The 22541-nt window shown below is 36.7% G+C and overlaps 1 protein-coding gene across 1 annotated transcript in view; it reads left to right on the top strand.

Annotated features, from left to right (window-relative positions):
• Positions 1-18449, top strand: part of TNPO1 (transportin 1) — an 88436-nt gene extending 69987 nt beyond the window's left edge. The window contains exons 19-25 of the mRNA XM_049768751.1: positions 1693-1791; positions 2187-2282; positions 5018-5093; positions 5980-6079; positions 8884-8958; positions 10143-10285; positions 12775-18449. Coding sequence (XP_049624708.1) covers positions 1693-1791; positions 2187-2282; positions 5018-5093; positions 5980-6079; positions 8884-8958; positions 10143-10250 — 554 coding nt within the window. The 3' untranslated portion in view covers positions 10251-10285; positions 12775-18449. The remainder of the gene's footprint in view (positions 1-1692; positions 1792-2186; positions 2283-5017; positions 5094-5979; positions 6080-8883; positions 8959-10142; positions 10286-12774) is intronic.
• Positions 18450-22541: the final 4092 nt, after the last annotated feature.

Here is a 22541-nt window from a genome sequence, read left to right on the forward strand (position 1 = left end):
ATATTGATGCTGTTTGTATTAGCACGATTGTTTTCATAAAACTGCTATGAATTTCTGTAAAAGTTTGTGTTATATAAAGGACTAGGGACAGATATTAAGGTGGGCAAGCCCCTTGTCTTACACACATTGGACTCAGATTTGTTCCCCAGTACCACATAGTAAGATAGGACTTTCCCCCTCCCAGCAACAAAATAATCAAAGCCAAGCTTATCAGTATTACTAAAACTGTGAAATTGAGTTTGGCTTAGGTTCATTCATTTTTTTGGAGTTTTAAAGGTCATATTTTAGAGGTTGAAGAAGCTAGCTATTTGGGGGTTAAGATATTTGCCTTGCATGGGGACAACTCCAGTTTAACTACTATGGCCCCTTGAACACCTCCAGAGTTCTTTACTGCGCACAGGTCTAGGAATAGCCCCTGAGCCATTTCTGGGTGTGGCCAACTTCCCTTCCTTTCTAAAGACTATTTTTTGTTTGCTTGTTTGTTTGGGTCACACCCGTTGACCCGTTGACGATCAGGGGTTACTCCTAGCTTCGCCCTCAGAAATTGCTCCAGGCCCGGGAGACCATATGGGATCTGGGGATCAAACCCAGGTCCGCCCTGGGTCAGTCACATGCAAGGCAAATGCCCTACTGCTGTGTTATCGCTCCAGCTCCCTCCCCCCCCAGACTATTTTGATTTTCCATTTGATTCAAGGAGATTTTTCCCATATCGATAAATTTTTGCTCTGAAGACCAACAAATCATATTGAGGAGGCAAGATACTTACTTGATTGACTTTTATTTACCAATAATGAATTGATCCCAAAAATCCTTCACAGGCATTTATTATGTTTCATTGTTTTGATGGAGTCCCTTTTTTGTGCCCCCATGAGCTCATGAAGATCAAGTTGTTCTGTGCTGGTAGTCATATTTTAATCCGTTTGGCTCTTGAGTCATTTTTAGATGTTTTGTTTTGGGGCCACCCCTGGCAATGTTCAGGTTACTCCTGACTATATGGAGGAATGACTCCTGACTGTGCTTCAGGAACCATATGGGATGCCAGAATCAAATCCAAGTTGGCCGCATGCAAGCCAGAGCAAGTGCCCTACCACTAGATTATCATTCTGTCCTATAACATCTCTGTTATGACAAAGCAGTCCAGCCTTTTATATTTCCTGCCCCTAGTCTGTAGTGAAATGTTTTTCTGAGAATCCTTTTAATTGGGAAATATGATTTACAGACTTGGAGTAGTAGGATAAAAGTTCATTTAAATGTGAATTTATTAAAAGTATTATTTAAACTTGTATATATGAAAATTTTTCTTTGAAGAAAGTTATATTGTGTTTTCCTTACTTTCAGTTTGAACTTTGAGTCTGCTAATGTTGATTGCTCTAATGAATTCTTCATATCTAAAAATACTAAAGCTTCAGAAACCCTGATATATTTCATGTGAAAATTCATTGGCCAGTGACTGTTTCCTTCAGTGTCTCAAGATAAATACTACATCTTTTTAAAATAGTACTCTTTAGAACTAAGGGTGTAATTGAATGGTAAAGCACTTACCTTGGTGTATGAGACCGAGTTTGATCACAGCACCAAAAGAAAAGTTTCTTGTCTGGATTTCAGTTTCAACCTAGTAGATATCCTTTAAGCACAATTTACTACTATTGAGAGATTTACTACATAGAGCTTTAAAAAAACTTTTTTTTCTAGCTGATTTCATGCCAATATTGGGAACCAACTTAAATCCAGAGTTCATTTCAGTCTGCAACAATGCCACTTGGGCTATTGGTGAAATCTCCATTCAAATGGGTAAGACTTTTTTTTCCCCTTTCATAAAGAATAAATTTTCAGATGTCTTAATATTTTTATAATTGCCTTTTTAAAAAATGATGTCTAGATACATATATCTGTGGGTGTAACTTTTTGTTTGTTTGGTTTTGGTTTTGGGTCACACCCAGTGGTGCTCAGGGGTTACTCCTGGCTGTCTGCTCAGAAATAGCTCCTGGCAGGCACGGGGGACCATATGGGACACCGGGATTGGTCCTGGATTGGCTGCTTGCAAGGCAAATGCCGCTGTGCTATCTCTCCGGGCCTGGGTGTAACTTTTTAACACAAACACAGTTAATATAAAGGTATCAAAATAGTTTGCATTATTGTAATATTTATACTTTTCTTTTTTGTTTTCTCTCTTGTAAATGATTTAGGTATAGAGATGCAGCCTTATATTCCTATGGTTTTGCACCAGCTTGTAGAAATCATTAACAGACCCAACACACCAAAGACGTTGTTAGAGAATACAGGTACCATATGACTGAACTGTTACGGTGAAGAGGAAATTAATTTGCCTTTTAATTTGTAATTAAGATGCGTAGAGAAAGCAAAGCCAGTTTTTGAGGAAATTAATTTGCCTTCTAATTTTTAATTAAGATGCATAGAGAAACCAAAGCAAAGCCAGCTTCAGAAACCCAGTTTTGTTTCTATCATTTTTGGATCCTCAATAATGACAGACATTTTAGTGTCGATTCTGTAACTAGTACTCAGAAACTAAAATATTTTCTTTTATCCCTTACTTGTTTATTAATAGTCCCTAAAATGTACGCCAGCTAACAGTATGAATTTTATGTTAATTCTGAGCAACTGGGAGCTGGGAATTAATATTTTTGATTCATAACAATATAGCCAAAAATAGTATGCAGTGTAGCAGCTAATTGGTTATCTCTGGCATATGTTATACTTGCCTTCAAATTGAAAACTTAAGCTCTGCCTTGTAGTATTCTTATTCAGGGGCTTGTTTCTCTTTTGCATTTCTGAAGAGCATGTTTATATTAAAGAATACCTTCCATACTATAGAACACATTTTAGGATGATTTTTATGCCCTGTCTGAATTTTTTAATAATGATTAAAAGATCTAAATTCTGTGTTCAATAAGATATATCCCTTCCTTTATATACTAAGATGTCTCCAGGAACATATTCATAGTCGGTCATGAGGGTCTTATCAAATTACGGTCAAAGATTGAGATTTTTTTTAAAATAAGAAAATTTATTTTAAAGGCATTTTAATTTTCTTTTGTTCAGTTATAGAAAGTATTGAATCATAATGTGATTAAATTGATATGTTTATTGGTATGGAAGGGAATCTTTTAATAATGAGACAGTTATGACTGGCTGTATGGGTACTGTTTATATAAAATAATTTTTTTTTTTTTTGCTGAAAAGTACAAAACTCTAATAGGATACTTATAAAAATATTGTCAGTTTTTTTTCTATAATGCAGTACCTATACATGACATTCAGATTTAGAATACTTAACATTATAAAAATTAACTTAAAAAATGTCTTTTTAATGTGAATGCATTATTGCAAATAAATGTTGAGTGTAATGTATATTAAAGTTTCTTGTGGGATATCAACTGGTAATTTTGCTATAGTTCTTTAAATAATTTGGCTTTATAAAATTACCCTGAGTGATTTTAACCTAAGCAAAACAAAGGGTAATTCATATTTTCCAAATTGAAGTGGCTGCCAAAAATACTTTACTTATTCCTTAAAAGAATGTTTTGTTTTTTTACTTATTAAAATATTTGTCAATGGCTAATATCTATAGGTTTTAAATGCTGCTTAATTACCAATCACTTATTGTTCACAAAGCCAATAATTTAGTCTGTGCAATTATTTGCCTTTTTCCGATCAGTATATCCTGCACTGAACTTTTTCAATGGACCATCATCTGCTTTATCGCATGTTTCATTGGATTGTTCATACTTGCCTGTTTAATGAGAATGTTGCATAGTTTGTGTCTTTTTTTGAACTTAGGTTTTCTTTCTCTTGCTTCATATAAATCTGCTGGATTTAGTATTTTCTGTGTAGTTTGCTTCAAGTAATCCTGAAACATTTTCCTTTATCCCCCCACCCTTTTTTTATGAAAGGTTAACCTGTAAGTTTTTGAGAGAACACCATTAAAGCACCTCATGATTTGTTTTCTGTTTGTATTTTTTTTTTGTTGTGTATAAATGTATTTATATGTATGTACCTTTGAATTGCAGAATGCAATTCTGAGTTGCATTTGTTTTAAACTCCTTTAGTAAGTTAAGAATAACAACTTCTGAATTCTGATGATGATGACATATTTGGTTAACTTTTACATGAAAAATTTTTTATAAAACTTTAGCTTATAATTCATATAATGTTTCATCTGTTTTGTGCTAACTTCTACAGCCAGGTAGCATTTTTGTTTGGTGCACATCTCACATGACAATTGGAGTGGAATATCTAAATTTTCTTTATGCCAAATATTGTTCGAAATTAAACTGTTAATAATCATCACTGTCGATTTTGACTGTCGATTTTTTTTTAATGTGAGATTTGACATAGTACACTTACGTGTCTCATTCAGTATGTACCATAACACCTAAAATAGCAACCAATTTGTTAACGGAAACATGCACACACACATACAACACCAAAGAAGACCTTTTCCAAAATTTGTGTGAAGTCCTATATTACCAGTTTTCAAAGAATGGAATTTATGTGCAAAGAAATGTGTAGAATTGAGGCAGAAATTTAACTTTTAAGAAGTGTTTAAATAGTTATAAATGTACTCATATTCATTTATTGATATCTCTTGGGGGAAAATAAAGTTATTAAATTCTGAAATTACAGTGCTTTTAATGAAGAATTTCTAAATACATCTACTTAATCGCTCATCTTTTTAACAGAATAAACTTTAAATGTTTGAGCGAGAAAAACAGTTCGTCATGGTTTTTGGTGTTCTCTCAATCTTTGAAGTTTTTTTTTATTATTCCTTTGGTTTTTCCTTTTTCCAAGAGTATGCCATATATGTTGCTGCCCCTTATTTTAGGGGGTGGTAATAAACAGCACTGTTGAAATCTTATGTTTATTATCATACACAAATTCTGTTGGTTTCTGTTTCTGAGTTATTTGTTGTTTTTTCTTTATTTTTTCTCCTTCCCCCTCATTTGCTCATGTCTTGGTTGGCGTTTGGTGGTGTATAACCGTGATTGCGTTACCTTAGCAATAACAATTGGTCGTCTTGGTTACGTTTGTCCTCAAGAGGTGGCCCCCATGCTACAGCAGTTTATAAGACCCTGGTGTGTATTATTCAATCTTTTTTTTTTAATTCATTTTTCTTCACTCTTTCTTTCTCTTTCTATCTCACTTTTAGATATATTTTCAGTTGGTTACAAAAAAAAATCACAATCCTTAATCATTGCCAACCATGTGACTAATCTTGTCCTATCAGGTTTGTGAGGTTTTTTTAGTAGCATTGTGATGTATATTTATTTTATGTTGTGGCTAACGACTAATTGATGCATGGGATAAGATTGTCACATGCTTGCTGTGTTAAAAAAGCTTGATTATATATAAAAAAAGCATTTAAATATCCACCAGTACAATAAAGATGCATGCAAATTCTTATAAATTTAGATTTTTGCATTTTCTTTTTTAAAATAATTTACAAAAATTGAATTGCATTAAGAAATACTCGTTTAAATCTGTTCTGTATAAAATTCTTGGTAATGTTACGTTAAATAATTGCACCATAAGTTGGATAATAATTTATATTGTGACAGTATATTCTCTGGTCTGCTTTTTTTTCAATTGATAATCTTTTAGTCCGAGTCATTTTTAGTAGTGTTTAATGGAATACAGGTCAAAAAACTGTTGGTTTTTAAGTTAATATAGTATTTATTCTTGACTTAAACTTATTTATTGTAATTTAAAAGAAATTAAGATCAGTTGTCCATTTTATAGATGCGATTTTGCAGTCTATTAATCAGAAAATCAGAATTTCAAGGTTTCTATTGAGAGTAGGTGGGCCCAACATATAGAAGGAAGTGTAAGAAACTTAAACTTTATGAAAAAGTTTTTAATAAAAATATTATGTGGTGCTTATTCCATTAAATACTGTCCATTATTATTGTAATTGAATCTATTTTGTACTGAAATACTAAATCCAGTTCTGTAATTTAATAGGTGCACCTCTCTGAGAAACATAAGGGACAATGAGGAAAAGGACTCAGCCTTCCGTGGTATTTGTACCATGATCAGTGTGAATCCCAGTGGAGTGATCCAAGTAAGATGTACATCACATTTTTAAGGCTACTAAAGCAAATAATATCTATTTAATCTGTGCTTTTTAATTTTGTTTGGAAGCTATTTTAAGCTTGGTGCTACAGGGGTTCTTCCTGGCAGAGCTTGAGAGTAGATTCAGAGCTCCTGCAGAAAAGCCTGGGCTATCTCTCCAGCCCACAATTATATTATAAATGTAGAGTTGTTACAATATTGAAGTGATGACTCTTCTCAACACTTGTGGGGATGGGGGGGGCCTACACTCAGTAGCACTCGGGGTATTCCTGGCTCTGCATTTGCTATATATATCATTTATCACATTGCTTGTTAATTTTAATTTAGAGGTACTACAAATAACCAAATAGTAAAGTTCAAATGTATATCGATGATAATTCGAATTGGAAACCTATTTATGGTAATTTTAAATTTGTAAAAACATTATCAACATAAGATTTTTTTTTCATAATGCTGATTTTACCAAGTTGTTCTTAATATAGTTGTTTCAGGCATTAAATGTTCACACACAACCACTACCAGTGTGACCGTCCCAGGGCCCGCCCCAGTTTTCCACCAACCACCTTACCCTGTCCCCTTCTTACAGGCACATTTTTGTTTGTTAAAATACAAAGGCAAATGGAACTATCAAAACTTAGATCGGCGAGAGTTAATTTGTGCTAGTTAATATCTCCTGGTGGTGGTAATAAAGTTCATGTCTAAGGACTTCCCGGCTGTGGTTGGTACTAATTGAGCCTGTATGTTGAGGCTCCCTGAGCTTGCTAGTCTTCTGTGCAACTTTCCCATCAGATTGACGGTAATCATAACAGGCAGATACTACTATGAAATTTTGAAGTGTCATAAGGTCCAGGATATATAGATTTGGAACAGATTTGGTAACTTGCAGTTTGATAAATGGTGGAGTTATGAGTTATGGAGCTGGACTAGAGATTGTCTGATATGGGTATGTGCTGCTATGCATCAGGTAGAAAGGAAAACCACTGACCTCCAATCCCAGAAGACTCCAGAGTTCTCAGCCTGTACCTAGGGATGGAATCCAGGTCCTCATGGATATAAGGCATGAACTCTTCAAATTAGTACTGTCTTTAGAGATAAACCCTAGTTGTAAAACAAAACAATGCATTAAGTTTGCTTTTTTTAATTCTAAGAACTTTGTGCCATCTTACATGTGTTTGAAAGGTATCCAATTATATGCTTTATTCTGGAGGAGCTTTTTCTCACCGGAATTTGTCTTTTTAATTAGCATTTAAGATACTGTAAATTATGTATTTAGTCATAAAGTGACTACCAGCTTGAGTTGGTAGATATTGGGTGGGAGAGGGTTGGGACACCCCTGGTGGTGCTCAAAAGACCATATGCATTGCCATGGAATTGACCTGCTGTACTCTCTCCCCAAGAGTTGATAAAAAAAATGTCTGTTTTCTGTTATAATTTTGTTGGTAGGTTTTGAGGCCACACCCAGCGATACTTTAGTTGCGAATTATATACACCTGTATGTTAGCTGGGTCGGGGGGCGAAGGACATAAATTGTAGCTGGTTTGGGAATCATACTGTACTTGGTTCTGACCTGCATGCAAAGTACGACTATTGAGTTGCCTCTTTTTTTGGCCTCTATATAACTACATAAGACTTAATTTTGGGAGGATTGGGGATTGGACCTTTCTCGGCAGTGCTCTTAAAGTCTATATGTTGAGAAAAATCAACAGAAGAATGTTTATTATTCTCTTTGGTTTTGATAAGATGTTCATAACTATCATCACTTTTTAAATTGATTGTTTTTATGTAAGCTTCTATCTGAAGATGGGTTTGGAGAGGTGACTCCCAAATCTGGGCACCTTTCAGGGCAGTTCTCAGGCTGGGTTAAGCAGTAGGCTCATGATGAAGTGCAGCTCTGGGCCCAACAGTGCCGGAAGCCATCAGGGCAGTAGTTGGTGTTGCATTTTGGGCCATGTGGTGCCAGCGATCAAGTTCAGGGCTCCATGCATGCCATACATGTGCTTCATCTCAGCTTCTAGATCTGTTCATATCCTTGAAATTAAGCTGACTTGCTATATATTTAGATTTAAGATTTTTCTAGATATTTTAAACAATAAAATGACTAGATTCTACAGTTAAATTGAATTTATTTTATTTCCCCCTTGCTTTTGTTGTTATAATTAACAGAGATGTACTTGGTTGTGATCCCAGGGATGACAGCTGGTGTTGGGTAGAACTCTTGACTTCATGCTACAAGGCAATTTACCACTGGTCTATATACTAGGCCTCAATTTGTATATTTTCAAACCTGATTAAATGAAAGTACTTTAAAATGGGGTCTCTTTGTTTCTTTTAGTCCAATGCTGTTACTAAACATTTACAAAACTAAGGTTTATTTTATGATAGAAAATAAAATATCTGGGCCGGACAGATAGCATGGAGGTAGGGTGTTTGCCTTGCATGCAGGAGGACAGAGGTTCGAATCCCAGCATCCCATATGGTCCCTCGAGCCTGCCAAGAGCTATTTCTGAGCGCAGAGCCAGGAGTAACCCCTGCCGGGTGTGACCCAAAAACCAAAAAAAAAAAAAAAAAAAAAAGAAAAGAAAAGAAAATATCAAAGGAGGAAGTTAAATTTCATAATAAACTGAGTTAGAGGTTCCTTGGAGTAATATGGACAACCATTAAATAATCACTGAAGATTCCTATATCGTAGTTAATTTTAAAATGTTTTTTTATTTTTAACTTCTATCGTATATTTATCTGAGCTTGACCTGTCATTAACATGTCAATTTAAATGTTATTTCTTATTTGTTCCAGGATTTTATATTTTTTTGTGATGCTGTTGCATCATGGATTAACCCAAAAGATGATCTGAGGGACATGTTCTGTAAGGTAATTAAAAAGTCTTCATGATGCACATCTTGTAACTGTTGAAATCCTAGTTGGAAATTACTTCATGTGAAACTTAAGGATCTTCGAACCTAATCCTGGTGGACTTTATAACTTTTTTTCATAGTAATAAAAATTATTTGATCTTAACAGTGCAGAAGTGAGACTGTATCAGTAGCATATGCTTTAAAAACATTTCCTCAAATGGTCCCTGTGGGTCATGTGGTCCTGTTATCCCACCTATAAAAATATATTTTCTTTGGGCCAGAGCTATAGCATATCAGTAGGGCATTTGCCTTGCATGCGGCTGACCTAGGTTCAATCCCTGGCGTCCCATATGGTCCCCCAAGCCAGGAGCCATTTGAGTGCATAGCCAGGAGTAACCCTGAGTGTCATCGACTATGACCCAAAAACAAAAATTTTTTTTATGAAAAAATAGCTGACTGAAATTAATGGCATAATATAAGTAGTTAACCAAATTAAGTCTTCTCCACAGGATAAATCTATACAGCTCAATGTTTCAACTAGTGCCCTATTTGATGGTCTAATCAGCACTTAGCCATAGCAAAAGCAATAAAATATTGCTGCCCATTTGAATTATGCCATACTAAAAATAGGAAAATACTTGGAGCCATGCACACCAAACTTTGTATATTTCAACCCGTAAAAAACATGGCATACAGGGGCCGGGCGGTGGCGCTGGAGGTAAGGTGCCTGCCTTGCCTGCGCTAGCCTAGGACGGACCGCGGTTCGATCCCCCGGCGTCCCATATGGTCCCCCAAGAAGCCAGGAGCAACTTCTGAGCGCATAGCCAGGAGTAACCCCTGAGCGTCACAGGGTGTGGCCCAAAAACCAAAAAAAAAAAAACATGGCATACAAATTGCACTCAATAGTTTTATTTATATTTTTATATGACAAAGTTTATGAGGTTTTTAACATACATTTTTTACTAAAATGAAACCATGAAATCTAGTCTTCTCGATGCACAGTAACAGTGACGTGCAAGATCAAAATAATGCAGACTGACGAACAGAGAACACGAAAAGGTGAAAGATGTGTGCGATCTGAAGAGAAACCGGAGTGCTAGAGACCTCTACTTAAAATGAATACAGTATCAAAATTGTTGTGTGATTTCAGACATTACACATATTAGAATTCTCATTAATAACTTTTCTGCTCTTTTGCAGATCCTTCACGGATTTAAAAATCAAGTTGGGGATGAAAATTGGAGGCGTTTCTCTGACCAGTTTCCACTTCCCTTAAAAGAGCGTCTTGCAGCTTTTTATGGTGTTTAATCTCACACTCTGATGCTGCAGTCCCATAATTAGGGGTAAGTTGTAATTCTTGATAAAGAAACTTGGACTGCAGGCTTAAACTGCTGGATAGAATAAAAACTTCATTTTCCATAGAGATGAAGAGTAATACAGTTGTATGCTCTGTTGGACCTCAGATATACATAAGTGACAGATAACAAGTATTTTGTGGGGACCTAACTATTGCTTGGCTCTATTTTGAACCCTTGATGGAAATCTCAAGCTCATGTGCTAATTAGATTACTCCACATTGCTTCAACTATTTTTTTTTATTTTTGCCTGGGGCTAACAAAATAGTACACAGGTAGGTCTCTTGCCTTTCACTGCCAACCTGGGTTCAATTCCTGCTATCCCACATGATCCCCCAGGCCCAACAGGAATGATTTCTGAGCATTGCTGATTGTGGTACAAAAATTGGGGGGTGGTCTCGAGGATCATTGGCTACATGTAATGCCAGCACTTAGTATGCTGTCTGGCACACTAAGATAACCTGATAAAGGCTAAAAATATGGGCCAGTATCATAAACCAGGTTATGTTTCTTAACCTTTTTTTGGGGGGGGGGGCCGTTTGAGCACACCCAGCAGTGCTCAGGTTACTCCTGGCAGGCTCAGGGGACCATATGGGATGCTAGGAATTAAACCCGGGTTCATACCAGGTTGGCAGCATGCAAGGCAAATGCCCTGCCACTGCTATTGTTCAAGCCCCATTTCGTTACATTTGCACATGAACTGAAACAGTAGTCTGAAAGGCCAGCATGTATGTGCCTTCTATATGCAGTGTTTTTCTTTAGAGAGTTTGTTTGCCTATTTGTTGCTCTGAATCAGGAAAGCTATGATGACTTAGCATATAGGGGGAGAGTATGGTTGGATGAATGTCAATTAAGAGCATTAAGAAAGCAGGTTTTACAAATTGGTTTTTTTATTTGCTGATTATGTAGTTACCTTTAGTATGAATACCTGTCATGAGTAATTTCTGTTGGGCTGGTATTGAATCTTTACAGTGCTTTTGTTAGGATTGACATTTTGAGAGTGTTTAATCCTTTCAGTCTATGAACAGAAGATGTTTCCATTTTCTTGTCTTTAATTTTTTCAGTGTTTCGGGTTCTTGTATTTTGTTTGTTTTGGGGGTTCACACACACTGATGCTCATGCTCAGAGGGGATGCTGGGGACCCATGTGGGGATGCTGGAGATTGAACCCATGTCAATCACATGCTAGGCGATTATATAATGGCTCCAGCCCTTTTTTCAATTTTTCTTAAGCTGGAATATCAGGCAAGCTAAATTGAATAATATCCTTATTTAGTTATTTTGTTTTGTATTTGAGGGGGACCCACACCCACATGTTGAGGATTTATTCCTAGCTCTGCAGAGAGCCCTGGTAAGGCTGGGGGAGGGGTATTATGTGGTGCCAAGGAATGAACCTTGTTTGCCCACGTGCAAGCAAGCACCCTATGCGATATACTATGACTCCATTTCTATACTTTTTAATTTTCTTAATTTGATTTTTGTTAAGTCTCTTGACAATAAGAGTGCTGTTTTCATTTTCACTGAGGAAAGTAGATTGTCTTTAAGAAAACGTTATTCCACCATCTTCGTTTCTCTGCCCTCAGTCCCTTTCCCCCCTAACCCTCTTCAAGAAGCCACCTCTGGGGTGTGTTCGCTCGTCCCTTTGAGGAGGCTGGAGTCTGCACATTCCAGTGTGAACTCCCATCCAGGAAGACCATGTACCAGCTGAGGAGGGGGACGGCCAGGTGTCTTAGGCCCATGCCTCCGCGCCTACCAGTCTCGGCCCCGGGGACCAGATTTCTCCATGAGCTCTATCGTTCCCACCTCTTTGGTCTCTCAGCACGACAACCACTTCTCCATCTTCTCTCCTCTGGTCTCCCTCAGTTTCCCCACTCCCACCCTGCTTCTTCCCCAAGTTTCCCCTCACTCTCTCTTCCAGGTCCAAGCTCTCAACTTACCAGGGGTGGTTCTCTATCCAGGAAATAAAATATTTTTTTAATTTTTAAAAAATTAAAAAAGAAAAAGGAAGTGTTATTTGGGGTCAAAGCGATGCACAGCAGGTAGGGCGTTTGCCCTTGAGCAACCCAGATTCAATCTCTGGTATCCCATATGGTCCTCCAAGCCTGCCAGGAGCAATTTCTAAGCACAGAGCCAGAAGTAACCCCTGAGAGCTGCCTGAAAATCAAAAAAGAAATGAAAAGAAAATGTTACTCAGTTCTGAAGAAAATAGTGCATCTCATTAGCAAAAATTAGCTAGTTCCCTCTGGGACCCATTATGCAAAGAGGCATGAGGAGTTATGATGTCCTACCAGACACATTTCACCTAGGTAAATGTACTGCCTTTCTTCATGTCTCCAACTTAAATGAACCATATGCTTGCCATTGGCTAGCATAATCTTACGCCATTTGTACGATTTAAGATACCGTTATATGATTAATGTTTTGCTGTACTGACTTTTAGAAAAGAAATCCTCTAACATAATTTTTTTTTTCCTTCAGGTCCTTCAGTCTTGGAGACTATGAGGGAGCCTCTGCACCCAGGGAAAATGTTACCCTTTACAGGGGGGAAGGGTAGACCAGTAGGGAATACAGTACAGTCCCAACCCTACTGGGAGGGGCGGGAGGGAGGTGTTGCCGTCACTGTATTAAGTCGATGTTGGGAAAAGTTTTAACATCTGGAGCCTTTGTGGGTGGAAATCTGTCTCCAATTACAACTCTGCACTGGATGTGAAGAAGCAAAAAAAAAAAAAAAACAAACTTCAGTCTACTCACAGAACAGTATATTCTGGAATATTATGGGGAATTGTACCAAAACAAGAACCATATAAATGATGCACAGGGGTAAGAAGGAGGGAAATTCTCTAGCGCACTATAAAAGAAGCCTAAGAACAGGGGCACAGACAAGTCAAGAAGCTTCTTTTTTTTCTTTTTTTTTTTTATTTAAAGGTTTTTTATAAATTTTCCCACATGATGGGGCCTCGTTTTTGCATGTTGATGAAGAACTACATAGATGAAGCTTGATAAGAGTTACAGTCAGCTTGCCTACCCATAGAAGCAGGTTCTTGGAAGTTATACTTTTAAGGTACCCCAAAAAGTTGGAAATAAAACAAAACAAATTTAAATAATGAAGCACCCTGTGAAATGCCAAACGAGTCACTCCTTTTACCTTTGTGGGTGGGCAGGGAGGGAGGAATAAATGGGGTTGGGCATATCAGACTAAAGATTGACATCTTACTTTTGCATTAAAACATTAATGTAGTGGATATAATTTGATGGTTGTACTTCATTAGATTAATTTCTAGGTCAAGATGTTATTTTTAAAGTGCAGTTTAAGGTTCAGGCATGCATTATGGCTCTCATAGTGATCGAAAGTACTTTATTTAAATTAGTGGGGAAGTAGCATGCTTGCATCACATAGAGTGAGATTGGTATTCATTTACCTCTGTTGCGCCAGTTTGTGTTGCAGTTTACCAATTCAATATAGCCCTGCATTTAAAAAATTCCTTTTTAAGATTTGTGGGTTTTATTTTTATTAAGACTATAGATATAAAATACTGTAGTTTACAGCTAGGCCTTGAAATATCTTTTTAGGATCTGTTAGGAATAAGATTGATATTGTATTGTGTGTAACCTGCACAATGTGGAAAGCTGATATACCTGTGCAAAATCTTTGCCTCTGTGCTGTCAGTGTGATGTGCTTTCTGCATGGTTATATACTACTAGTGATTTTATCAGAACTCTTCAAACTTAAATTACATGGTCAGAGATCTGTAAGAGGCTGCATACATGTTAGTTGATACATAAAGACAATTGTAGAAGTTGAAAACATGATTGCTATATTTCAATGTTTATCCCCACTCAACATATTGCCTTCTAAGCTTTCTTTTTTGTTCAAAGCATGATCTTAAAGATACATTTGAGTTAATGGATGTAATGCAGGGTTCCTACACTGTATTGGCGCATGTTGGTGGCCCTCTGTGCCCTAGATATATGCACACAAGGGTGCAAGTGAAAAGCTACAGAGTGAAAGTTTGTTTGGATCCTCTTCATTTCATTTGTGTTTAGCTTTTCTGTTATTTTCTCTACTTACATGTATTCCTGTGAATAAATCCTTGTTATGTTAACCCTTTACTTTTCCTTTCATGTGTATTTTCTTATATACTGTGAATGTGAAAACCTAACTGGTACACTTGATCTTGTGTCCATATAAAAGTGCAAGTCTTTATTAATTTGGATTGCCTGAACAGTGTATCCCATGATGCTGATGATGGGAAATGGAGAGATTTTTTCTTTTTAACTCTGCTGGCCAGAGATGAAGCCACACCTTTCCATTTTTCAATGCTGCATATTTAATCTGCAACAAAAATGTTAAGCCATAACAACCTTTTTATATTTTAGTTGTCACCTTTGCATTGCAGAATAAACACCGAATAACCATTTTTTATAAGCAGTTGCTCCTCTTTGCATGGTTCTACTAAAGGTGTTGAATGATACAGCCATTGTACTAAAGTTTGAGCTGTATGTGTGGATTTATAAACACCGTTTCAAAATATTTTAAATGCATGGTAGCATGCAGAAATATTTTTTTTGTTGTTATGTGTGTTTTAACATATTCTTTTACTTTCTTTCTTCTACCTTGGCTTTGCAAATTTCAGTCTGTAGACCCTGAAATTATTTCATCTATAATGTATGAATTTTTAAATTGTAAGTTGGATCCAAAGTGTATGTGGCATTTTGCTTTTCTAGTGCCATAATTTCATTCTTTAAGTTCTATGTAGTATCACTATTTGATTCTTAAATTCTAGTAGTATTCTATAATTTTTAATACTTTTTTATAATTTCATACGGAAGATTTTTAATCTGACATAGGTCATACTATTATAAGTCGAAATAGGATTCTTCTCCACACTTCAAATATTATAAAACAAAAGCCCTGCAATAAAATTAGCAGGATCTGTTATGAACAGTTCTGTATTGACTGAAAAGCAATATTGTCAGCTGTTTGATTTGAAGTTGGTTTCTAATAATTAGATGTATAACATAAGAATACCCATTTTTTATATTAACCTATTTTTAAATTGAAGATTTGAAAATAAGTAAATAAGACTGGCAAAGGTTTATCCCCTTGAAGTTATTATTTTCCTGATACTTATTTCAGATACGTAGTATAGCATAGGAATTTGCAGAAGCCATTTAAGTTATCTTTTGAGGTAAGCTCTGATTTAGCATTTATTGTTCTGATAAACAGTACATCATGGGATATATATATATACATATATATATAAAGCAGAATAATGCTTGTGGTGTAGTCTTAATAGTCTTGAATGTTGACTGAATGCCTAGGAAATTGTGAGTTTGTCTTTGTTACATTCCAGTGTTTCTGCCTCTTGGCATGCTTAAGGCACGGCTTACTTCATCTGCTCCTTTCCACACTAAAGTGCTGTTAGTGTCAACTTCAGAAATAGCCGCTGCTAAGTGATGTAGATTTTCTACTTGAATATTTTTATGTTGTAGGAACCTCAGGAGGTCAGTGTTTACTGTTTTATATATGCCTTCTTTTTCCTGTTCGAGCTTCTCTCTTTGAAGGATTCTAACAGAACAAAAGCTGCTGATCAACCTAAGTTGGAAACAGAAAGTGTATTTAATATAATTTAAATGCATGTTTGGCGGTTAGTTCCATATTCTAGTTCATTAGTAAGTGAACATAGTGCCACAAATATTCAGTTATTCAGGAAAGAATTTTGCTTTCTGTATTGTCTAATAACTTCATACTGTATAAAAAAATCACTTTTTTATATTTTTTGGTTGGTTATTTCTCAAATAATCAACATGTAAATAATCCTTAAGAGCCAGTTCTAATGCTTTACATTACTGCTACTTAATTTTGTGACACAAGTTAGATTTCAGAATAGATTTAAAACACTTAAGCCATTACATCTTAAAAACAAAATAAGTAGCATACGTTTTGTAATTAACATTAATAAACACTGTGATTTATTTGTTAAGACTTTTTCATTGATCAGAATTGCTTAAATTGCATATATTGTAAAATAGGATCAGATGTATATTTTAAAATAATTTCAACTGACTATTGAAATGCTTTGTCTACTCAGTTATAAAATATTCAGATACAAGTTTTATCTCAGGTGAATACTCTTGTATTCTTTTTGCTTTGGTAACATGCTTATAAAAAGACATACTCACATTTTTTTGTTTTGTAGTGTATTTCATGGAAAATTTTTCAGACAGTCTAATTTTTTTATCCTTATTCGCAAATAGTAGGGTGGTATAAATCACTCCTGGAGAGTTCTTTGCATGCAGGTTTGCCTTGAAATTTTAATTTGGGCCTCCTTTTTGTGAACTTCTGAGATAATAACAGATATTTTTGTTTGGCACTAAATTACCCTCTGTAGTCAGGATTCCAGAATTAGACTAATTATGTCTTGAAACCACCTTTGACCTAAATTTAACTTAAATCCTTTGCCATTAAAAAAAGTGGTTTTGGTTTTTGGTGTTTGTTTTAGGATTTTGGGGTTTTTTTTTTGCTTCACATAATTCATCTATATTCATATTGAATGTATTAATAGATAACGGTGCAAAAACATTCTTCCCAAGAGAAGAGTATATCATGCATAATTGCAATTAAAATATTTCCTTTAAGTAGTATTTTAAAATGCACACAGCTTTGCCTTTTTTTTTTTCCAAATAATTCAGAGGGGAAAACACTAATTTGCTATTAGTACTGTTAATGAAGTATAGGCATTGACTAAAACTGTGATCTTCAGATTAAGGAAGGACCTGTGATAATCTAAATTTAAAAAATTGAATGCATGGGCCAGAGAAATAATCCACATAGTAAGGCATTTCGCTTGCATGTAGCTATGTCAGCTGTGATACTTGATCGAATACCTGGCACATACGGTCTCGAATTGTTGCTGGGTGTGACCCAAAAAACAAATCAGAAACAAAATAGGTCCATAAAAACTGTAACAATAAATATATATATAATATAAACCATTTAGGATTATATAGTATAACCTAACACCTCTTTAAGATTCAGATATACATAAAAAATTTATTTGTACACTCTCCAAATGACTTGTGACTAATTTTTTGATCTTTTCCCATTACTATTATATGTAGAGATTCTTTATGTCTAATTATTATTTGTGTTAATTTTAAGGTACACAATTTTAAGTTATAACAGCCATTGTGATTTCTATCCCAGAATGTATATTTTTTTAATGTATGCATGATGTTGAGGAAAGTTAAAATGCTATTCTTTTTTTGTTTTTTTTTTCCACTTGTACATTTTAAGACCATACCAAATCTATTTGCCAAGTGTTATTTAACTAGTTAGGAAAACAGTTCCCCTTTTATTACAGTTGTTGATTACCTACCATAGAATGCCCTCATTCTGTGGTTTGGTATATATAATGCAGAATTAGTTTTTGCAAATCTATCTTCCTAAAAACTTACTACTGCTACAATAGGGTTTGCCTCTAAGGCATATAGTAGGTCCCCTCCTTAATAACAGCCTCAGGTAGGGGTTCTGCTGCACTTTCCTGGATTACTGCATTATTTTCCTCTGTCATGTATAACCAAACTTAAGAATGGATGGTTTTTATGGTGATAACAATTAGACAATACTGTATAACTTTACGTGATAGATTGTGAGAAGAAATTTTAACCGTGGTTGGTGACTTCGCTTCATATGATAAAGTTTTACATTTAATAGACATATTAACATTGGGTGCAATAATTTAGTTTTAGCTTTAGTTATATATAAATAACTGGATCTTTCTGCTAACAACTTAGGTTGTATGAGTTATGCTTAAAAGCTTTAAACCTGGTGTTTCCTGTACCTGCCACACACTATGTTAGAATGTGTCCTTCAAACATATCCTCCTGCAACTTCTCAAACTGTACTAAATTGATATTTCTTGAAGTCTAACTCTGTGCTAACAGATCTTCATTTTAAATAGAATACGGTTTTAATTTTTGATAAGCTGCTGAATTTTAAAGAGAGTTTTTTGGGGCCACCAAATATTTTGGATCATGCAGAGAATATATATTGTACTGTAGTAATTTTGTATTTACATTTGTATGATGTGACATAATAGATGTGAATGTTAATCACTGCTTGACTATGTTAATAAAGTTGTTTAACTATAGATGTTTCACTCTGATTTTTAATGAAAGGAAATGAACTTTCTATCCTCTAGTTTGGGTCCAGACAGGTTTTCTGCTGTTTTGTTGTTTGAGGTTTGTTTTAAACTTACACTTTTAGTACATTATTGTTTTGATATCTATTTTTAATTGAGTATATATACGAATATTTCCCCCACATTGTTATCTAACATTGTTAACAGATTTCTGAGTAGCTAGTTCTCTTCCCCAGGCTGTCTTGGGGTTGTGGGAAAGATAAGAGACTGATACTCTACTGCTAGAGGGAATTAAAAGATGCCGTTGTGTGTTGGCCACTATGATAGCACAACAGGGAGGGCATTTGCCTTGCTTGTGGCTGATCCGGCTTTGGTCCCAAGCATTCTATGTGGTCCAGGATTAGTTTCTGGGTGCAGAGTCAGGAATAACCACTGTGTGCTGCTGGGTGAGCCCTTTCCAAATTGTGAGACATGGTTTATGGGTAAATTGCATGAATGTGTATGAAAGTAAGTTCTACCCTCCCCCCAAATTAAGGCTTATAATTTTAGAAATCTGCATGATATATAAGCTTCCCATTAGGTTATATATTATAGTTTCATATTACAAATCATAACTAAATATATAATGCTTGGGGGAGGTGGAATGTGTGCCTAACTTTCTTAGTAAGCTTTAAAACAGCAAAAGGTTAGGAGAATTCTCTGTTCAACTCAAAAAAAAAGGGGGGGCCCGGATGGATAGCACAACGGCGTTTGCCTTGCAAGCAGCCGATCCAGGACCAAAGGTGGTTCGAATCCCAGTGTCCCATATGGTCCCCCGTGCCTGCCAGGAGCTATTTCTGAGCAGACAGCCAGGAGTAACTTCTGAGCACCGCTGGGTGTGGTCCAAAAACCAAAAAAAAAAGAAAAAAGGCAAGGTGAGGTCAGCAGTTAAGAGTGTTTGCCTTCTATATATATCCTACCCAGATTTATTCCCTGGTATCCCATATGGTCCCCCCAAGCACTGTCTGGAGTAAGCCAGCATAAGCCCTTCCAGGATGATCCAAAAACAAAAAAACCTCAGGAAAAAACACTGATCTCTCTCTTAGTATCTACTCATAATCATAATACCTCAGCTAATGTTTCAATAAAACCAACATATAAAGTGTAAAAGGTGTTTTTTCCTGTTTTTGAGCTTACATGATTTTTATTTGGTTTCAGCTTTAGTAACGTAACTTTAGGAAAGGAATGAGTAGAAAAGTTGCAGTTGAACTACAAGTCCACTCTGAATTTAGATGGATCCTAAAAAATTATACATGACAAAAACTTACAGAGAATGGTTTTCCTAAATAAAGACTTGCAAATTAATAAGACAACACAGAGAAGCTGTTTACCAGACAGAATACAAGACCTGGAGATGAGGGTGCTGCTCAGCCTTAAGGTTTATATCAGGAAGCCCTGGTTGACTTCTCCGCCACTCAAAGGGAACTGTCAAAAAGCCATAAACAAATCATGCTCAATTATCCAACACAAATTTAAGGTGAAAGTTGGAATAATTGATCTTGGTAAAGATAAAAAAAAAAAAAAAACCTGGGAGGTAGATCCATATTCCTTATTTTGTATTTTGGGGTCACACCAGGTATCTTGCTAAGTAGCTGGGAAGTATGTCATGCTGGGTTCTTGCATGCAAAGCAAGTTCTCTAGCCATCCATGGCCTCAGGCAATATTGGTGGTTTTGGGGCCTGAGTGATATAGCACAGTGGTAAAGAGTGCCTTGCAGGCAGCCGACCTGGGATGGACCCAGGTTCAACCCCGGCATCCCTTATGATTCCCTAAGCCTGCCAGGAGTGACCCCTGATTGCTGCCGGGTATGCCCCCAAAACAAAAATATTAGTGGTATTTTGGCAGGGATGGGGGCTGGGTCTACATGAGTGATGGTCAGAGCTTTATACTTGGTCTGCAATCAGGAATCATCTCTGGTCTTATTCTGGGGTCCTATTTTGGGGGGGGAGGGGGAGGTCTCACACCCGGCAGTACTCAGGGATCACTCCTGGCTCCACTCTCAGAATTCACTCCTGACAGGCTCGGGGGACCATATGGGATGCCGGCATTCGAACCACTGTCCTGCATGCAAGGCAAACGCCTTACATAACTCCATGCCATCGCTCTGGCCCTCAGTCTGGGTTCCTTATATGATACCAAAGATCTCATTGGGATGTACCACATGTAAGACAAATACCTTAATCTCTACTATGGGGCCCTGTGTTGGTTTTTTGAGGGCCACACCTAGTGATTCAATACTGTTGGTTCAATGCAAGAGCCCAGGGATTCAATGGGGCACAGATCCTGTGTCAGGGTATCCTCACAATGCTTAGGGACTGCCTGGGTCACAATCAGTTCTTGGAAGAACATTTGATCCCAGGGATGGAATTTAGTGTCTGCCCCATGCAAGCATGTGCTTTAATCCTTGTGTTTTCTCTCTTGGTGGTGTTATTTAAATGCTACAGATAAAAAGCTAGGCAGATGCTAGTTAAAAGGCTCGAACACACACTTTGGAGGCAGGAGCCCGCAGTTTGTGGTCCTCAGCATACCATGGTACATAGGCATTTAGTGGAGAGTCACCTCAAAGAACTGTTGGCCGTGTGGCCCTCCCCCCAAAATAGTACATAAACATATATTTCACATACAACTCCATATCAGGAAATCACCTTGTAATCATATACAAACTCCTGCCTCCCCCCCACCTCACAGAAAATTTATATTAAAATCCCAAGTGGCTGGAGCAACACTACAGCAAGTAAGGCATTAGCTTTGCACACAGGGTCAACTACATTCAACACCACTATCGCACCAGCCCTTAAGATGTTTCCTTTATTATAACTTCCTTATTACAACTTAGCTGTTAAATAATGTGTTCTCCATGTGAGGAAAAAAATGATAATTAGCCTTTGCTCCATAGGTAAGAAAATTTAAAACCAAACATGTTTTTGCTCAATTCTTTTTATTGTGGTCATGTGCTTTTTATTTTTTATTTTTCTTTTTTTGTTTTTTATTTGTTTGTTTGTTTGGTTTTGGGTCACACCCGGCGGTGCTCAGGGGTTACTCCTGGCTGTCTGCTCAGAAATAGCTCCTGGCAGGCACGGTGGGACCATATGGGACACCGGGATTCGAACCAACCACCTTTGGTCCTGGATCGGCTGCTTGCAAGGCAAAAGCCGCTGTGTTGTCAATCCGGGCCCTATTTTTTATTTTTCTTTAAGAGGAGGTGCATATCTAGCAGTCCTCAGGAGTTACTCCTGGTTTTGCACTCAGGAGTAACTCCTGGAAACTGCTCAGGGGACTATACTACAGGATGCCAAGGATCAAACTTAATGTTGCTGGTATTCTAGGGAAACACCCTACTTGTATTATTGTTCTGGCCCCACATTCTTGAAGTTCTTAAAGTGAGTTTAGTTTTGGTTTAGCTGTGGGGCTACACCCAGCGGCTCTGCTCCGGGCTGGCCTTGGTGATAATCTGGAAACCAGATGTGTACTAGGGACTTGAACCAAGGTCACAGGTGTCTCTGAGAACAAGGAAAGTGCCTTGTCTCCTGTAGTCTCTGTCCAACTCTATTTTTTTGGGGGGGGGGGGGGACCATATGGGATGCCGGGATTTGAACTACCATCCTTCTGCATGCAAGGCAAATGCCTTACCTCCATGCTCTCTCTCCAGACCCTCTGTCCAACTTGAAGTGAACTTTAAACATAACCCAGAGGAGAAAACTATTTTCTTTTTTTTTTTTTTAACTTCGGAGAATGTTTTAATTATATCAATAAAAGAACAACATCAATGATGTTTGGTCTAATCAGTTCACTGGGGTACAATTGTGTGCTGGGAATTAAATTTCTTCTAAAAATGGCATGAAATCCTGTTGTTCAAGAATTATTTTTAATATAATTATCTTTATTTAAACACCGTGATTACAAACATGATTATAGTTGTATGATTACAGTCATGTAAAGAACACCCCCCCCTTCACCATTGCAACATTCCCACCACCAATTTCCCAGATCTACCTACTCCTCACCTGTACTCGAGACAGGCTTTCTACTTCCCTCATTCATTCACATTGTTATGATAGTTTT

The sequence above is a fragment of the Suncus etruscus genome, chromosome 2 (assembly GCF_024139225.1).
Source record: "Suncus etruscus isolate mSunEtr1 chromosome 2, mSunEtr1.pri.cur, whole genome shotgun sequence".
Lineage (NCBI taxonomy): Eukaryota > Metazoa > Chordata > Mammalia > Eulipotyphla > Soricidae > Suncus > Suncus etruscus.